Genomic DNA, 20,792 nt, shown 5'->3' on the forward strand with positions numbered 1-20,792 from the left:
CTATATACAGGTCCTTCTAAAAAAATTAGCATATTGTGATAAAGGTCATTATTTTCCATAATGTAATGATAAAAATGAAACTTTCATATATTTCAGATTCATTGCACACCAACTGAAATATTTCAGGTCTTTAATTGTTTTAATACTGAGGATTATGGCATACAGCTCATGAAAACCCAAAATGCCTGTCCCAAAAAATTAGCATATTTCATCCCACCAATGAAAGACAAGTGTTTTTAATACAAAAAACGCCAACCTTCAAATAATCATGTTCAGTTATGCACTCAATACTTGGTCAGGAATCCTTTTGCATGAATGTCTGCTTCAATGCGGCGTGGCATGGAGGCAATCAGCCTGTGGCACTGCTGAGGTGTTATGGAGGCCCAGGATGCTTCGATAGCGCCCTTAAGCTCATCCAGAGTGTTGGGTCTTGCGTCTCTCAACTTTCTCTTCACAATATCCCACAGGTTCTCTATGGGGTTCAGGTCAGGAGAGTTGGCAGGCCAATTGAGCACAGTAATATCATGGTCAGTAAACCATTTACCAGTGGTTTTGGCACTGTGAGCAGGTGCCAGGTCGTGCTGAAAAATGAAATCTTCATCTCCATAAAACTTTTCAGCAGATGGAAGCATGAAGTGCTCCAAAATCTCCTGATAGCTGCTGCATTGACCCTGCCCTTGATAAAACACAGTGGACCAACACCAGCAGCTGACCTGGCACCCCAGACCATCACTGACTGTGGGTGCTTCACACTGGACTTCTGGAATTTTGGCATTTCCTTCTCCCCAGTCTTCCTCCAGACTCTGGCACCTTTAATTCCAAATGACATGCAAAATTTGCTTTCATCTGAAAAAAGTACTTTGGACCACTGAGCAACAGTCCAGTGCTGCTTCTCTGTAGCCCAGGTCAGGCGCTTCTGCCGCTGTTTCTGGTTCAAAAGTGTCTTGACCTGGGGAATTTGGCACCTGTAGCCCATTTCCTGCACACGCCTGTGCACGGTGGCTCTGGATGTTTCTACTCCAGACTCAGTCCACTGCTTCCGCCGGTCCCCCAAGGTCTGGAATCGGCCCTTCTCCACCATCCTCCTCAGGGTCCGGTCACCTCTTCTCGTTGTGCAGCGTTTTCTGCCACACTTTTCCCTTCCCACAGACTTCCCACTGAGGTGCCTTGATACAGCACTCTGGGAACAGCCTATTTGTTCAGCAATTTCTTTCTGTGTCTTACCCTCTTGCTTGAGGGTGTCAATGATGGCCTTCTGGACAGCAGTCAGGTCGGCAGTCTTACCCATGATTGCGGTTTTGAGTAATGAACAAGGCTGGGAGTTTTTAAAAGCCTCAGGAATCTTTTGCAGGTGTTTAGATTGATGTCGTTGATTCAGATGGTTAGGTTAATAGCTTGTTTAGAGAACCTTTTCATGATATGCTAATTTTTTGGGACAGGCATTTTGGGTTTTCATGAGCTGTATGCTATAATCATCAGTATTAAAACAATTAAAGACCTGAAATATTTCAGTTGGTGTGCAATGAATCTGAAATATATGAAAGTTTCATTTTTCTCATTCCATTATGGAAAATAATGACCTTTATCACAATATGCTCATTTTTTGAGATGGACCTGTATATATGTATACAGTGGGGAGAACAAGTATTTGATACACTGTTGATTTTTCAGGTTTTCCCACTTGCAAAGCTTGTAGATGACTGTCATTTTTATCATAGATACTCTTCAACTGTGAGTGATGGAATCTAAAACAAAAATCCAGAAAAATACAATGTATGATTTTTAAATAATTAATTTCCATTTTATTGTGTGAAATAAGTATTTGATCATCTATCAACCAGTAAGAATTTTGGCTCTCACAGACATGTTAGTTCTTCTTTAAGAAGCCCTCCTGTTCTCCACCCATTACCTGTATTAACTGCACCTGTTTGGACTCGTGACCTGTATAAAAGACACCTGTCCACACACTCAATCAATCAGACTCCAGCATCTCCACAATGCCCAAGACCAGAGAGCTGTGTAAGGACATCAGGGATAAAATTGTAGACCTGCACAAGGCTGGGATGGGCTACAGGACAATAGGCAAGCATCTTGGTGAGAAGGCAACAACAGTTGGTGCAATTATTAGAAAATGGAAGAAATACAAAATAACGGAAAATCTCCCTCGGTCTGGGGCGCCATGCAAGATCTCACCTCGTGGAGCATCATTGATCTTGAGGAAGGTGAGAAATGAGCCCAGAACTACACGGCAGGACCTGGTCAATGACCTGAATAGAGCTGGGACCACAGTCTCAAAGAAAACAATCAGTAACACTCTACGCCGTCAAGGATTAAAATCCTGCAGTGCACGCAAGGTGCCCTTCCTCAAGCCAACGCATGTCAAAGCCCGTCTGAAGTTTGCAAATGACCATCTGAATGATCCAGAGGAGGAATGGGAGAAGGTCATGTGGTCCGATGAGACAAAAAATAGAACTTTTTGGTTTAAACTCCACTCGTCATGTTTGGAGGAAGAAGAATGATGAGTACAACCCCAAGAACACCATCCCAACCGTGAAGCATGGCAGTGGAAACATCATTCTTTGGGGATGCTTTTCTGCAAAGGGGACAGGACGACTGCACCATATTGTGGGAAGGATGGATGGGGCCATGTATCGTGAGATTTTGGCCAACAACCTCCTTCCCTCAGTAAGAGCACTGAAGATGGGTCGTGGCTGGGTCTTCCAGCATGATAACGACCCAAAACACACAGCCAGGGCAACTAAAGGGTGGCTCCGTAGGAAACATCTTAAGGTCCTGGAGTGGCCTAGCCAGTCTCCAGACCTGAATCCCATAGAAAATCTTTGGAGGGAGCTTAAAGTCCGTGTGGCCCAGCGACAGCCCCGAAACCTGAAGGCTCTGGAGGAGATCTGTATGGAGGAGTGGGCCAAAATCCCTGCTGCAGTGTGTGCAAACCTGGTCAAGAACTACAGGAAACGTCTGATCTCTGTAATTGCAAACAAAGGTTTCTGTACCAAATACTAAGTTTCATTTTTCTGGTGTATCAAATACTTATTTCACACAATAAAATGGAAATTAATTATTTAAAAATCATACATTGTATTTTTCTGGATTTTTGTTTTAGATTCCATCACTCACAGTTGAAGAGTACCTATGATAAAAAATTACAGTCATCTACAAGCTTTGCAAGTGGGAAAACCTGAAAAATCAACAGTGTATCAAATACTTGTTCTCTCCACTGTATGTATATCTATATATATATATGTATATGTATATATATATATAGAACGAAACAAAAACAGCTACATTATAAAGTGATGTAAAATACTAAAAACAGGAACATGTCTGTTGGTTTATGCCATGAACTTAGCAGGTGTTTAAAGCCATTTAACATTTTATTTTATTTAATTCATTCATTCATTCACTTTCCTTCTGTTCTCTGGTAAAGACATACGTGTTTCCCGGTGCTCCATACATCCCTTGTTTTCCTGCTTGCATTTTTTCAGCCTGTGAACCCTTAAAAAGCCTCTTATTTTTCTGCATACCTCCTAATTCGAAGAATCAGCTGGTCTCTCAACAAAATTGATCAACTTCTCCCGACAGGAGTCAGGGTAAGGAGGACCCTCTTACATTGACGGAAACAAATTGGATTCATGATGACAACTAGATTCTACTCTTTGGGATGGTAAATTCTGGATTGTCTACAAATTCTTGGGGATGTGTTGAAGCTCAACAGTGCTCAGACTGAATTTGGAGAGCTGCTGCAGGGAGCTGGAGCAGCTGTTATCAGGACTGTGAACTCACTGGCAGCACACATTAAGGGGAAATAATCTGGAGAAGCTGTGAACTTGACTTTTGGCGTCAAGGATCAATTAGTCTATTTTTGAGTTCCATCAGAGGAATATATACCAGCGAGACTTTAAAAGGCAGAAACAACAATTCACGAGTTCTGCCTGACCCAAACTGTGGCCTTGACGCCGGACTTATCTCAACTCCTCCTGGAATGTTTTGAAAACAACAAAGATGCTTTGACTGTTTCCTCACTCCTCCCTTCCCCAAGGCCATGGACATGTTACAGAACCTCAACTGAGCTGATGATGAATGTCACCTCTTATCTGGACAATGGCTGAGGGGGGGCTCTGGACTATGCTACGACTTTCCCTTAAAAATTCAATGTTTTCACCGCCTCTATGTAAATGTATAAAGTCTGTTTATGTTGCTTTGCTGTGGTAGGTTTTTTTGATGCCTCAAATCGTGCCCTGTCTAGGACACGGAGTGAGAGATCTTTTTTTTATACTGTCGCTCCTGTAGATGAACATATATCTGTGATATATTCATAAATTAAACGGATTCTTTCATTTTTCTGGACTGAGTTCTATTGTGCATTGAATTATTAAATGTGACGTGAGACGTTAATTTTCTTTGACCCATCAAAATGAATGCGGTCATTTATTAACAGAATCAAAGTTTAACATCAAACATTTACATTAATTTGGCAAATTGATTTCAACAACAACATAGCTTAGTTAGCAAGCTTTACAATTAGGAAACCATACGGCCATGGTTTCCCTTGCAACTTTAAACCAACAGACATTTCTGAAAATATCTGGATGAATTACTGGCAAGATAGAAGAGTTTTAAAGATGGGAAATTGAGGGAGTTTAAATAGAGAGAGAAGATGGATGAGGGAATATGTGTCGGTATAAGAACGGCACTCTCTCCATTCGAACCCAGCTTTCCTCGGTACACTTGCAGTTGAAGGTCGACTCTTTACCTTGGCAGAGGATAATTCCGACTTCGGTGTAGAGTTGCCTTTCAACGCTTTTCCAGCGTCTCCGTAGGATGGTTGGAAAACGTCCGGAGTAGTGACGCTACTTCGTTCAGCACACTTCACCTCTCGGTTGGACTCGCATGAGCTGTGAGCCCGTCAGAGTTCCACTCAGATGTGGAAGATTCCATAATTCCCACGAGACTCGGAAGAACTTCGGATCATGTCTGGAACCTCCTGTTCTCTCCAGCAACTTTTCTGTTCGGTTCTGCTCTCCGAACTGAACTGCTCTCCCACCGCACTGGTTGGAACTAGGAAGTGTCGACATTTAAAGAGTTCTGTTTCCGGTTCATTTGAGAACTTCCTGATTGGTCGATCGACCGAACAGGGGGTGGTTTTAGTGATGTAAGAGGTCACTAGAAGTCAGAAAAACTGAAAAATGTTTTGGAACAGACAGAAAATGTTTTTGAAACAGACAGAGAAATGTTTAGGCGAGATGGGAGGAAACAGGTGCCAGCTTCTCTATTTACGTCTGAGAGGATTTAAAAACATGACAGTTCGTTCCAACAAACTTGTCTGCGTTTGTCTCCGACCTTGGACCGACTTACAACCTCATTTCAGACAGAAAATCAAAATGCATAATTACTCTTGTAACAAACATTAACTTGATTTCTACTTTGGATGAGGATTTAAAATCATTAATACTGTTTCACAGTTGATTTAAAATGAGTAGTTCACTTCAACATTCAAAATGGTTTGAACTAAACACACTTTGATTATCAAGACATTTGTAAAATAGTAATGATAATAAAAAGAGAGTGTTCTTTCAATTGATCAGTGCAGGACACACCTAGAAAGTCTCTGGATGAACTTAATTTTGTGTTTCTGGACTCAAATCAATGAAATAACAGTTCTTGTCCCAGGAAGGCCCTCAGGGCCAGATTTGACCTGAGGCTTAGTTCACTACACTCCTCATGTTTTCTTTCCTTTTCTAACCACTGTTTTTGTTTGTCCAAACAGGTCTCACTTGTAAATGAGTCTTCGAGGCTCATTGTGATTTATCTGTTTAAATAAAGGTTGAATTAATTAAAAAGAAACAAAACAAATTCATCAAAATAAAACATTGAATGAAAAGAGTGCAAAAAAAAAATCTTATCTGCCCCTTATTTAAAAAAAAAAAAAAAATTAACTTTAAACAATCACTTAAATTAATCACATTAATAGCCACATTAAAGCTAGGAATAAAAAGAAACATGTTTTGTGTTAGCAGAATTTAATTCTAACTTTAAAACTTATCCAACATTAATAAAACTTACCTCAAGTTGCCTTTTTGTACATGCATGCATATATTTGTACAAATTGTACTTGAGAAGAGATTATTACAGCCTTATATAAAATCAATGATGATGATGATATTGATAATTCAGCACTGTTTATATTTGTCGGATCGGAAGTGGAAAAAAAAGTGGATCGGTGCATCCCTAGTTAAAACCAGGCTAATATCTAGGCTAAAACAGCTCATCGTAGCACGTTAGCTGGAAAGAAAAACCCTAAAGGTACCAAGCTAATTCTACCTCTAAGGAAAGCTAGCTCGTCTCCTTAGCTTGAGTTACACCTATAACCACTTGATTATTTAATAACTGAGTGGTGGGAACAGCTTGCCTTGATGTGGTCACCCCTCCCAAATGTAACAAAGATACGCTGGGAACCCAGGAGCATTTCCCATAGGGAAACGCAGAATGAAGTTAGAAAAACAAACCTCTATGTAGACATCCAGACACATCCTATTCAGATGCCTGAACCACCCCCAGTGCGGAGGAGCAGTTGCTTTTCTCTGAGCTCTGCCTAGATGATGGAACTCCTCACCTTATCTGTAAGGCTGAAGAGTCTAACCATGCTACAGAGGAATCTCATTTCAACTGCTTGTTTCTGTGGTCTCGCCTCTTTTGATCATGATCTGGGCAACTGTGGCTGAGTGGTAAGAGCGGTCGTCCTCCAATGGGAGAGTTGGCAGTTTGATTCCACCATTCGCAGTCACTGTGTCCAGTCAAAGTCACTTGAAGGGGACGTGTCCCCTCACATTAAGAAAATTCAATTGGATCCCCCCCACATTTACCATGAAATATTAGTTCACCCTCGTGACGAATCTATTCCACTTTATTAATAGGAAAATACTCAAACCACTAAAAGTCCACTCTGGGTTTTCCTGGTTACCTACAACTCACCACACCGCATGCAGTGTCTCCCCGAGGTCACTTGGCTAGACTGGGAGATGGGGCAGGGGAGGTGTAGCGCGCTAGCTTAGCTCTGCATTAGATCCATTAGTGTCGACTGGGGAGTGGGTTAGAATGCATGAGAGAAGCGTAATGTGCTCTGTTCACAGAAGGAGAGCTGTTAGTAAATAGTTTGTGTTTACTTTTGTCTTTACTTATGAAGGTAAACATAAATGATTAACAACCCTTTAAAATATCCTGATGCATGCTCAATAATCCAGGTGGTAAAATCTAAAAAAGTTAAATCTGGACCTCTAGACATTCAAAAAAAAAAAAAAAACCAGAACAAAACAAAAAAAATTGTAGAAACATTTCTTCTTTCATCCAAAAGACTTCTTCAGTCTGAGGTGCTGTATTCAGCTCAGTCTCTTAAATAGCACCTTCTCAGAGTGGATCAACCAGTTTGCTGCTGACAACCAGAACCAGCTGATCACATGCTCAAGAAGGACCATCAGCCTAACAATGGATCATTAGCACCTGATGGCTGTTTACTGTTCACAGAGGGCTGAGTGATACTAGCAATCACAGCATTGTAAGAGGGGGACAGTTGAACCCGGAGGCTCCACCCCTGTTTAATGATGGACGGTTTCTTTTCACAAAGATGGCCTCCTTTACTCCTCTCTCAAACCATCGTTCCTCTCTGTCCAGGATGTGAACATCTTCATCCTTGAAAGAGTGACCGCTGGCCTGGAGATGAGTGTAGACCGCAGAGTCCTGGCCTGATGATGTTGATCTTCTGTGCTGGTCCATCCTTTTGGCCAGTGGCTGTTTAGTTTCCCCGATGTAAGACTGATCACCCTCCTGACACTGAACAGCATACACAACATTACTCTGTTTGTGCCAGGGGACTGGATCTTTGGGATGAACCAGTCTTTAATGTATTTTGGGGTTTAAAAGCCACTGGGACGTTTTGTTTAGAAAATAAACGTCTCAGTTTCTCTGATACTCCCTCAACATACGGAATGACCACTGGTCTGGGTCTGGGTTCCTCCTTTTCACCTGATGGCTGACTGGAGTCCTGTTTGGGTTTCTTCTCTGCTTTCAGGAAGGCCCAGTTAGGATATCCACATTGCTCTAGAGCCTGTCTTGTGTAGGATTTCTCCTTCTGCCTGGCTCCCGAGCTAGTGGGGATGCTGTCTGCTCTGTGGTACAGAGTCCTGATGACTCCTAACTTGTGCTCCAAAGGGTGATGGGAGTCAAACTGCAAATACTGGTCTGTGTGGGTGGGTTTGCGGTACACCTCAGTTTGCAAATGTCCTCTATCAGAGACTGAGACCTCACAGTCCAAGAAAGCCAACCTGACAATTTTTACATTTTCTCATGTGAACTTGATGTATTTATCCACAGAGTTGATGTGGTCAGTAAAATGTTGGACTTCCTGAGATTTAACTTTAACCCAGGTGTCATCAACATATCTGAACCAATGACTTGGTGGTGTCCCTTAAAAGGATGTCATGGCTCTCTTTTCTACCTCCTCCATGTACAGGTTGGCAACAATAGGAGAAACTGGAGACCCCATAGCACACCCATGTTTCTGCCTATAATATCTGCTGTAGGAGAACACCACCTCAGAAACAGTTCACCTCAGTTTAAACAGAAACAGTTCACCTCATCTCAAACGCCATTCATGTGTTTTGTGTTTTGAACTGTTTAAAATAAGATGCATCTATTCCCTTGGGAACAAACAGACTTTGCTTTACTGGTGCTCAACCCAGCACTAACTTAGTTGACACTAATGTGAATGTATTTAAAAAAAACAGTTACTGTGTTAACCACTTTCAATATGAACTCATTTTCGTTTTATTGAGAGCTTGTGGTTCAACTGACCTCGGAGCTTAGGAACATCTGAATTCGCTAGAGGAGTATTACTCCCAGGATGGTTTCCCATGGAGATAACATTTTAAAAGAACCCTTTGTTTATAATGACATTTTCTTTTCAGGAGATGAACAGCGACACCTTTTGGATGAACATTGCATGTTGTTTCAAAAGCTTCAGAACTGAATGTTTGTTTATGAAAATGTCTGTTTAAGTAACCTCTCTTTAAGATAATCAATTGTATTGTTTTCCTCTTTTTAAAAGAAGAGTGACTTTTTAAAGGCAGACCAAGAAAATGGACATTAGAGTTTATCAAACATGACAAAGAGTTAGAACCCTCCCTCTTCTGAGGTGTGGACCAAAGTCAATCTGTAACACACAGATGGTTAAGTTTCACTTCTTCACTTATGCTTCCACTCTACGTCATCACATCTTCTTCAAGCCATTGAACTTCGAACAAACTTCAGAGAAAAAACTTCCTCCTAGTGAGATGTCCTAGGGAGAAAGAGGACCAGAGAAGCAGCCTTTTCTGGAAACCCCGTCAGAACCAGAAGCAGAACCTGGCATTAACCTGAGATTTGTTACCAGAGCTATCGCACCGCAGAGTGGAAAAATCCCAGCTGACTCCCATATGGACCCTTGTCTCTCCAAGATGACAGGTGAACTGTGAGGAAAATCAGCCTCTCAGTCACCAGAACATCTGGACTGGTACCATTTTTAAGCAGCTGTCGGACCATTCTGACCATCTCATTCTGATAGGACAAGAGACCTTTAATGCCTTTCTGGTGATCATACATCACAATAATATTGCTTGACATACACCACAGTTAATTTAGACACAATTTCAACTACTCCACAAACAGAACTAGTCCAAAATCTGCCTTTTTTAAGTTCCACTGATTTGAATAATCAAGTAGACCTTTGATACAAAGCTATTTTGTTATTCATCTGTGGATTCATTTTTATGCATAATCTTCATCAGACAGATTATTATTTTTGTAATAAAATACATAAAATCAACTAAATTTGTGATTATTTTGGCATATCTGTGTGTATTACTGATTTGATGCCTTTTAAACACGAGAAAATAATTCACTAGAGCACAAAACTTGAGTATGATAAAAAAAAACAATTCTTGCTTAAGAACCAGAAAGCAAGTGGTGCCCCTTCAGAATAAAATTACTAATAAAAATTCAACGATCTGAGGACCCTTCCCTCTAAACTGCCTATAAAGTAAAATGGATGAAAGACGAAACGTTTCTACAATTTTTTTTTTATGTCCAGAGGACATAACCAGATTTAACTTTTTTTAAACCCTTTAAAATGTACCAGAATGTAGGAAATGGCATCCACTTCATTCAAAATTTTCTGGAGGAGGAATCCCCACTCCCACCCCCCACATTACAAATGCTTCTGACGTAAATGTGACCAGCTGACCAATGAGTGCAGAGTGCAGTGATGGGGTCAGTAGTTACAACTAGTTATGAACCTCAGGCCCTATTTACACGGACACGATGGAGGGAAACGTAGGTTTTTTCGTATGTTAATTAGAGGAAAAGATCTGCGTTGACACGGTCGGATTTGGTGTTTACATGCATCCACAGGAATCCCCCCTGCCCTCCCAAATCCGCTGTATTTACCATGCCGGGTCATTAGATGGCGCTGTGAATTTTGTATCTTCACCTAATGTGCATGCGTGCTGCCTCGGCACGCTCCTTTCCTCTGTGCTAAAAGCTTAGCTAACAACATCTTAACAACAAGTTAAAGCTGGATTCTGGCTGGATTTTGGATGAGTTGACAGATTAGACGCCAAGCGGGACCGCTTCATCTAACAGCTCCACACCGGTCGCTGAGTGGACCAGAACCGAGTCGACGATGTTGGACTTTATTCCGTGATAATCAGTAGCTGATTTACTGCAGGTAAATCAAATGCTCTTAAGAACGTTAGCTTGTGTTTACTTCGATCACACAACAACCGAGTTTTTATTTTTTCCTGAAAGAAGAAGGAGTTGTCCTTCCACCAGGCGGACCAGAACGAGGCTCGGCCCAGGTGCAGTGCAGGAGGACGTTGAAGAGAGAGATGTTGGATGAACTATTTATTTAAAATTCCCCTCAGTTCTTTTATTCAATCCATTCAATGTTTTAAGTTGCATTAAGCAAAGGAGTGACTTCCTGAATGAGCCAGATGGACAACATGGGACCAGATTTCAGGATGAAAACAAGAGTCCAGTTAATTAATGCAGTTTACAGTTAACATGTTTTTAATAGTGTGTTCAGTTTAATTATCAGTGTTTGTGTGACATATAGTTTGTGGTGCTGAATAAATAAATAAATAAAAATTAAACCTGATGTCTTCATTTTCAACTTTAATAACACGCAATATGTTTAGCATCATTTTAATCACATAATTTGAATTATATAATGTCCAGATAGCTTCATTATATCTCACACTAACATAAATACTGTTTATTATTATTAAATTGTTATTATTTAGCACATTTAGATGTTTTAGTGCAGCGCGACGTGTGCACATGCCTCGTTCTATAAACAGTGATATTAGAACTGGATCAGACTGTGTCTCTTCCAACACAGATGTTTGTCACAGCACCTGGAATCTGGCGTAGATTAACTATGAGATTAAAAATATATTCCATCAGTTGTAGTTCTGAAAGCAGTGTGTCCGCCGCCATGTTGATAGAAATATAGAGTGCGTGCGTGCGTGCGTACGTGCATGTGGTTTAACACAAAGCCTCAGCAGGAGATGTTTACATTATCAGCGGGGGGTCAGAGAAAAACCTCCACTCTGGAAGTGGGGTTCAGAACCTCTGGATTCATAGAGGGGGGCCACTGGTGTTGTGTAGATGATCAGCAGAACCGCAGAGAGAAAGAAGTGGATGCACTCAAAATACACGCCGTGTAAACGGCCCCTAAGTGTCCCATATGTTCACTTAACACAACACCCTCAGCACAAAAAACAGTTTGGGTCAAAATACAATAATTTTAAAGCAACTGTTCATCATTTCCTATCTGGCAACAAGGCCTTGCGTGGAGTGTGCTTTCTCTGTTTAGTTGCCTCAGTAAACATTGAAAAAGCGCTAACGTTTCTAGAGCTCGTTCTCGTGTAAACAGCCTAAATTATATCTCATATATTGTAATTTTTTTCTTGTTTTCCACTTTGTATGTAGACCTTGAACCTGGCATACACCAGCATATTTAGCTTCTACAGGAACTTTCTGGGCCCCCCACACATTAAAGCCATGTGCAGACTGCTGGGTTACCAGGGCATCGCTGTGGTGATGGAGGAGCTGCTGAAAGTCGTCAAGAGCTTGGTGAGGATGATGAGGAGTAATAACTGTGTGTAGAATGTGTGACTTCAGAACTGGAAGATTAAAAATACAAAGTGTCACAGAGGAAATGTTTTATTTTATTATTGATTTATGAGACTAAAGTTATGGACAAGTTGTAGTTGAAGTCTGTTCTTTGTTGTGCAGCTTCAAGGAACCATATTGCAGTACGTGAAGACTCTGATGGAGGTGATGCCCAAGATTTGCAGACTTCCACGCCATGAGTATGGCTCTCCTGGTAGGTGAAAATATATCTGAGTTGCACAAGAAGAAACTCTTGTCTTTATTTATTTTTGCCCGTCTCTGTGATGGAAATTTTAGATTAACTGTGTTTGAGATAACAGGTCTGTAATTTTGTTTCAGGTATACTGGAATTCTTCCACCACCAGCTGAAGGATATCGTTGAGTACGCTGAGCTCAAGACGGTGTGTTTCCAGAACCTGAGGGAGGTGGGAAACGCCATCTTGTTCTGTCTGCTGAGTGAGCAGAGTCTGGTACGAATCATATCAAGTTGCTATAGGATGTAGCATAAATGCCTTGACTTGTTTGCGCTTGGCATTTGTTTAACTTCTCCTGGTGTCTGTTTTAGTCGCAGGAGGAAGTTTGTGATTTGCTGCACGCTGCACCCTTCCAGAACATTCTTCCCAGAGTTCATGTCAAAGGTAAATAAAGAACAATAAAGTATACTAAAGTACATGACTCTCAGCTACTACCAACCAAATTTTAGTTTAATATCTGTTAAATTGGCTGGCTTCAAGTAATTTGCATTTGCTAAGGTTCATTAGCAGAGACAACCAGCTTGAAATCATATAACCTCTAAATGTTAATCAGTTGTAAACGTGCATTGAATGGTTACAATCTTTCCACTTGTTCATGATACTGACAAGCACACGGTGATTAACATGCCATGATCACCAGCCATTGCAATGGGCTCAAGTGATGCATACAGTACTTTTAAATAAGACTGGGTAATCAACAAAGTCCATGCTCAATAATCCAGGTATACAATCCAACAATTTTCAGTCAGGTCATCTGGACAGTTTCTTTTTTTTGCTGAAACATTTCACCTTCCATCCAGAAGGCTTCATCAGTCAAGGAAACACAAAACTGATTCTTCCCCCAAACAGCTTACTCCAAAGTGGAACAAACCAGTTATGTTGGTGCTAAGATGGTCTTTTTGGCACGCCTCCGGTGCCGGCCCTCTTCCTTGTCGAAGATTGGATAATATTTTATTTTACTGCGATTTGTTAAAATTCCCCCTCACACAAGGGTCTCACAAGATAGCGACATTTCTTTAGGTTGCGTTTTTGCTGGGCTCACATCATTACTGCAAAAAAAACCTGTCTTTTGAGAAGATATTCTCGCCATCTCTGAATTGGAAGCTCCGGGAGTCGACATTGTCGTTTTACTGACTTGGCAGAGCTGCAAAATGACATCAAAAGTAAAGAATTTTAAAACTGCGATTTCTACGACCGTTGGGCCGGACATCTCCTAGACCCACGGCGCTTCCAGAACCGGGGAATCAGCTCTGCCCTCACCAGGCTCCAGAGGGACCGACAAGGTGGCCCTGAAGCTCAGGTGGTGTCGCTCGCTGCTGAGAACCAAACTCTGAGGGGTCACGTCAAACAAGTCACCGAGGGGATGACGCAGCTGACTAGAGAAAACAGGAAAATGAAGGAGTCCATCCTGGACATTAAGGCTCGGAGCATGCGGGACAATCTTGTCTTCTCAGGGATCCCAGAACGAGCAGAGGAGGACGATGAAGTTACGATCCGTGAGTTTATTCAACATCAGCTGAAACTCCCAAGTGAGACGGTAAAAAACATCACTTTCCATCGTGTTCACCGGCTCGGAGGTAAGAAGCCCGATAACAGGCGACCTCGGCCAATTATAGCTAAATTTGAACACTATAAACAAAACGAGCAGGTCAGAGGTCGGGCAGAGAGCTGCGTGGGACGGACTTCAGTGTGAACAATCAATTTCCTGAAGAGATCCTCGATCGGAGGCGAGTTTTGTTTCCATTCAGGAAGATATACATGTCTGAGGGCGTCAGAGCTACGGTGGCTGTAGATAAACTTTATATTAATGTTCAGTTGTTCAGGGAACGGGACGTCACTCCGTGGCTTTTTTAAAAGGAACAACAGGTTAGTTTGAAGCAGGCTGTTCAACTGACGGCTCGCGGGCCAAGTCAGGCCCACAGGTGAGCTAAGTACGGTCCACCAATGGGTTCACTCTTAAAACGAAACTAGAGTTTTAACTATAAAACAAAGTAACTTAATGATAAGAACTAGTGGATATCTGAACCCTGAGCGCTTGGCTCTCAGTAACTGTGGCCCCCTGGGCAGTTTAGTTGAGCAGTCCTGGTTTAACTTGTAACACTGGAGGTAAATTAACTGGCATTTGTAAATAAAATGTAAAGCACAGCTCGGTAAGGTGTCTGCACTGGTGGTGGTGAACGGTGTCACAGCTATTCTTTTTGTTTGTTTGTTTGTTTGTTTTTTCCTCTCTTTTCCTTTTTATTTTATTTTTATTTTTACTATTTTCTCCTTTACGTTGATCTGTTACCACATCACTTCATCATTCTTTTTCTCTTCTTTACCAACAAACATTTACACACAAGCACACCAAAACACACACACAGGTGCGCACACACTCACACACACACCAGAGAACTTTATATCTTTCAACTTCTCTCACACCCAGCTTCTACTCAATGTTAAGTAAGTAAACTTTATTTATATAGCACTTATCATAGATACAATCACAAAGTGCTGTACAACAATAAAGAAATAAAAGCTTAAAATGAAATAAAATAATAACAACTCATTAATAAAAACAGTAAAAACAGCTGAAAAAAAAAACAGTAAAACATTTAACTAAAAGCTTGACGAAATAAAAATGTCTTAAGCTGCGTTTTAAAAGAATCAACAGAAACGTTCACAGGGAGAGACAGGGGCAGGGCATTCCACAGGCGGGGGGCTACGGCCTGAAAGGACAGGTCACCCCGAGTTTTAAACCGGGTCTTAGGAACCTTAAGAAGGTTCAGCGCTGAAGACCGAAGGGTGCGGGCTGGAGAATAAGGAAACAACATTTCAGTAATGTATTGGGGGGCCTGTCCATTTAAAGCTCTAAAAGTCAAAACTAAGATTTTAAAATTAATTCTAAATTCAACAGGCAGCCAATGAAGAGAAGATAAAACTGGTGTAATGTGAGCCCTTCTGTTCGTTCCTGTTAAAAGCCTCGCAGCAGAGTTCTGGACCAACTGGAGACGAGCGACGGCAGTTTTGTTAAAACAAGTAAAAAGGGAATTACAATAATCTAAACGAGAAGAAATAAAAGCATGAATAATCATCTCCAGGTCAGATCTGGATAACATTGCCCTCAGTTTAGAAATGTTTCTCAGATGATAAAAGCAGTTTTTTACCAGAAGCTTTGAATGTTTGTCCAAAGACATGGACTGGTCGAACAGAACACCGAGGTTTCTGAGGTTCGGCTGAGAAGAGGAGCCCAGAGAACCGAGGTGTTGTTTAATCCAAGGAACTTTCTGTTCAGGGGCAATGATCAGGGTTTCCGTCTTGTTAGAATTCAACTGAAGGCAGTTGTTAGCTAACCACGCCTTAATATGTGAAACACAGTTTACTAATTCAGCTAACTTGTGTAATTCTGAGTCATAGAAGGAACAGTACAGTTGAATATCATCAGCATAGAGATGGTAAGACACATTTCTGAAGCTACTGATAATCTTTCCCAGGGGGGTGATGTACAAAAGGAACAGAATAGGACCCAACACTGAACCCTGAGGAACACCATTCAGTAACGGAGTGGTCTTAGACTGTATGTTATTAACAAACATTGAAAAGGTTCTGTTGCTCAGATAAGAAGAAAACCACTTAAGAACAGTTCCAGAAAATCCCATCTCATCTTGCAGTCGATGTATCATAATTTTGTGGTCGACTGTGTCAAAAGCTGATGATAGATCCAATAAAATCAAAACACTGCTCTGACCAGAGTCTGCAGCCATCAATATGTCATTGGAGACTCTTAATAAGGCAGTTTCAGTGGAGTGCATCTTGCGGAAACCAGATTGAAACTTATCAAGAATATTATTATTTTGCAAGAAAGTAGTCATCTGCCCAGCCACTAACTTCTCAAGAATTTTGGTGAGAAAAGGTATTTTTGATATTGGCCTGTAGTTGCAGAGCTCAGTGGGGTCCAAGTTGGGCTTTTTCAAGATCGGATTTAAAATCATTTGTTTCAAAAAACTTGGAACTGACCCAGTTGAAAGAGAGATGTTAATTAATTCTGCCACATGGGGGCTGACAGTATCAGACACCTTTAAAAACAGTGATGTGGGTACAACATCTAGCACGCAGGAAGAAGGTTTGATCTTTTTTAGAACAACCTTCACATCCTCTAAAGGGACAGGTGAAAATGAAGACCAGGGGCTCACTGTAGGGACAGAACTGGGGGTGACACCAAGAGCTGATTTAACACTTGCCCTGATGTTGTCAACCTTTTCCACAAAATAGTTTAAAAATCTATTGCAGTCATCTAATGTGAATACAGGCACCAGAGGGAGTGAAGGTGAAACCATATTATTAATGGTATCAAACAAGACTTTTGGATTTTTCTTGTTCATACTCACAAGATTAGAAAAATATGCAGACCTGACCTGTTTAATCATTTCATTTAGAGTTGAGATCAGCTCCTTTAAGTGTAGTCTGTGGACTTCAAGTTTTGTAGATTTCCACAGACGCTCTACCTTACGACATGATCTTCTGAACAACACAATTTCCTCATTTCTCCAAGGACAAGAGTTTTTACGAGAGGATATTTTGTGCTTTACAGGAGCAACCTCATCTAAGACAAACAGGCAGTGACTATTAAAAGACTCCACAAAGGAATCAGCATCACTGCAACTAGCGAAACAACTGGACTCAAAAGATTCTGAGAATTTCTCAACAGCAGTTTGATCGATAATTCGCCTTTAAGAAATCACTTTATGAGGACAACTGTTGAGGTTAAAAGACAAATTAAAATAGACACAGCAGTGGTCGGTGACAGGAACATCCACCACACTCAGCTGGTCAATGATGAGACCAAAAGAGAAGACAAGGTCCAAAGTATGGCCCTTCTTATGTGTAGGCCCAGAAACATGCTGTTTGAAATGAAACGCCTCTGTGAGTGACAGTAACTCTGATGCTGCATTGGAGGATGAGTCATCAATATGAATATTAAAATCACCAAGAATTAAAATTTTCTCAAGCTTGATAACAGAAGATAAAAATTCAGAAAAATCCTCTAAAAACGCACGGGCAGGACCAGGAGGTCTGTAAATTAAAACACAATAAAATGAGTCAAAATTCCCAACCTTAGTCATCTGTAGTTCAAAAGAGCTGAAAGGATCTGGCTTCATGAGCCTGCAGGAAAAGCAGTCCTGATAGATGAGCGCAAGTCCGCCTCCTCGCCTGGCAACCCGCGTGGTCCCAAACACGGAACAGTTTGGAGGACACAGTTCATTCAGATGAATAAATTCCTGCTCCCGTTGCCAAGTCTCTGTCAAAAACATTAAGCCCAGACTTTCTTCATTGAACAAATCCCCAAGGATAAAAGCTTTATTCGCTATGGAGCGAGCATTCAACAGGGCGATCCGTGTTGGTTTTACGCGCACAGCTGCAGGTGCGCTCTGGGCTACCGGACATCGCAGTGGCAAACTAGGTCGGTCCATATACCTCTCCTGGCAGGAGACGGTTCGAAGGAACCGGTCACGCAGTGTGGGGAGCCGGGCTTGACGAGTTGGGAAGATCCGATCAGCGTGCCACAGGGCCGGTGACGCACAGAACGGGGAAGGCGCACAGGACAGGGCCGGTTCGGAGATTGGTACCGGCCGGAGGCAGCGCTCATTTCCAGCAGAGCTGGATCCGCTCAGCCATGACGTTTTCCCTCGCTGTTTCCTCATCCTGGCCTGGACGCCAGCTCTAGATCCCCGCTTCCTTCTCCGGCCTCGTTGCTTTGCCAGCAGCAGGTATTCGGGTGATGACGTGGCGCATTCAAAACGTAGAGGGAAAAACTCTGCATACCTGGCCCAGGTAACGCAGGCATCCTCCATATAATATTTTATGGAAAATAACGTGTGCCGATCATATTGATATTGATTAACAGCCAAAGTAAAGTTGTTTGATAGGCTAGATAAAGCAAAATATAATACTAAACAAATCACAAGAATGTGAGACAGATGAGAGGGAACAGAAGTCCAGCCGTACACAGGCGCCATCTTGTCTAAGACTTGTCATTATTCTTGTATCTTTCCACTTCAAACATCACAGTGTGTTTCTAAACATCTAAACAGTCTCAAGCAATAACTGTGATTTTAGTTGGATCTGTTTGTCTCTATGGTGACATGCGCTGGTCAACTTTAGCTACTCACGCACAACTATGGGCACATTAAGGTTTGTGACTTGGAATGTCAATGGAACCAGTACTCAGCAAAAAAGATTAGGAATTTTAAACCAGTTTAAAAGATTACAGGCAGATGTTGTCTTTTTACAAGAGATTCATAAATGTATTACAACTGCAGATGATCTTAAATCAACTGAGTTTACTGATGTGTTGTGCCTGCTATAACTCAAGACAAAGAGGAGTGGCAATATTAATACACAAAAATGATAATTTTACAGTACTAGACACAGTTACAGACCCAGAGGGTAGATATTTAATAATAAAACTTTATATAAATAACTATAAGTTGTGTATTGTCAGCATATATGCCCCAAATGTTGATGACACCTCTTTTTTTCATGATTTTTTCTCAGCACTTTCTGATCACTTGGATTGTTCACTTATACTTGGAGGTGACCTCAACTTTGGTCTAAATGAAGAATTAGACAGATGTAGTAGAGCAGGAACTCAGCGTAGTTGGCAGTCCATAAATATAGTTAAACAGTACATGAGTGATTATGGACTTTGCGATGCATGGCGATCTCTTCACCTGAATCGTAGAGAGTATACTTTCTTCTCTTCTGTCCATCACTCTTACTCTCGTCTGGATTATTTTTTAGTCAGCAGCTCGTTGTTGATGGACATCTCAGACACTGAGATTCACCCTATAGCTGTCAGTGATCATGCTCCTGTCTGTTTAAATCTAGCAAACAGAAAAGAAATCCCCAAAAGTATAAACTTGAGATTTAATACATCACTGCTTGAAGATGTAGATTTTATCAAATATTTTACAGAAGAGTGGGCTTCATATCTGGAGTATAATGACGTGCCTGGAACATCAGCATCTGTTCTCTGGGAGGCAGGGAAAGCTGTAATGAGAGGTCAAATAATTTCATTCTCATCACAGAAGAAGAAAAAAGAAAATAAACATATTCAGGAACTAGAAGAAACCATTAAATTGTTAGAAGCCTCTCAAGATGAAGAAATGCTGGATAAAATGTGTAAAGCAAAATTGGAATTAAAAGAATGTATTAACAAAAAAACTTAATTCTTAATACAAAGACTCAGAAAAGAACATTTTGAGCAGAACAATAAATCAGGTAGCTTTCTAGCAAAACAGTTTAAAATAAATAAGGAAAAAACAACTATTCATGGTGTTATTGACTTGACAGGGAATACAGTTTATTATCCTGAAAGAATAAACAGTATTTTCAGAGATTTTTATAAAGCTTTATACTCACCCCAGATAAACCCATCAGATAATGAAATTGATCAATTCCTGAATAAAATAACACTTTCTAAATTATCAGATAATCAGTCAATGGAGCTGGATTCACCACTGACACCAGTGGAACTCCAGGAAGCCCTAAAAAGTATGTCCAAGATTCCCAGCAGAGTTCTACAAAGAATTCTGGAATATCCTGGCTCCACTATTTCACAGAATGCTACAAGAAACTGAGAAAAATAACAGACTTCCAGAAAATATAAAGTCAGCCAACATTAGTCTCCTGTTAAAACCAGGCAAAGACCCTGTATTACCTACCAGTTATCGTCCCATATCTCTTATCAATGTTGATCTTAAAATAATTTGTAAAGCCCTCTCAAAAAGATTAGAAAATATACAAACTGGATTCCAAAAAAGTTGTGACACTAAACAAATTGTGAATAAAAACTGAATGCAATGATGTGGAGGTGCCAACATCTAATATTTTATTCAGAATAGAACACAAATCACAGATCAAAAGTTTAAACTGAGAGAATGTATCATTTTAAGGGAAAAATCTGTTGTTTCCAAATTTCATGGCGTCAACAAATCCCAAAAAAGTTGGGACAAGTCCATTTTTACCACTGTGTGGCATCCCCCCTTCTTCTTACAACACTCAACAGACGTCTGGGGACAGAGGAGACCAGTTTCTCCAGTTTAGAAATAGGAATGCTCTCCCATTCATGTCTAATACAGGCCTCTAACTGTTCAATCGTCTTGGGCCTTCTTTGTCGCACCTTCCTCTTTATGATGCACCAAATGTTCTCTATAGGTGAAAGATCTGGACTGCAGTCTGGCCATTTCAGTACCCGGATCCTTCTCCTACGTAGCCATGATGTTGTGATTGCTGCAGAATGTGGTCTGGCATTATCGTGTTGAAAAATGTAGGGTC

At 41.0% G+C, this 20,792-nt stretch overlaps 1 protein-coding gene across 1 annotated transcript in view; it reads left to right on the forward strand.

The window, feature by feature from the left end:
* The window catches only part of cyfip1 (cytoplasmic FMR1 interacting protein 1), a gene marked incomplete at its 5' end in the record, with an annotated part of 159,045 nt that overhangs the window by 116,558 nt on the left and 21,695 nt on the right, over positions 1-20,792 (forward strand). The window contains 4 exon segments of the mRNA XM_037698324.1: positions 12,040-12,183; positions 12,346-12,436; positions 12,562-12,692; positions 12,788-12,860. Of these exon segments, the coding sequence (XP_037554252.1) occupies positions 12,040-12,183; positions 12,346-12,436; positions 12,562-12,692; positions 12,788-12,860 (439 nt within the window).

The sequence above is a fragment of the Nematolebias whitei genome, chromosome 3 (genome assembly GCF_014905685.2).
Source record: "Nematolebias whitei isolate Nwh7 chromosome 3, NemWhi1, whole genome shotgun sequence".
In the NCBI taxonomy this organism is placed as follows: Eukaryota; Metazoa; Chordata; class Actinopteri; order Cyprinodontiformes; family Rivulidae; genus Nematolebias; species Nematolebias whitei.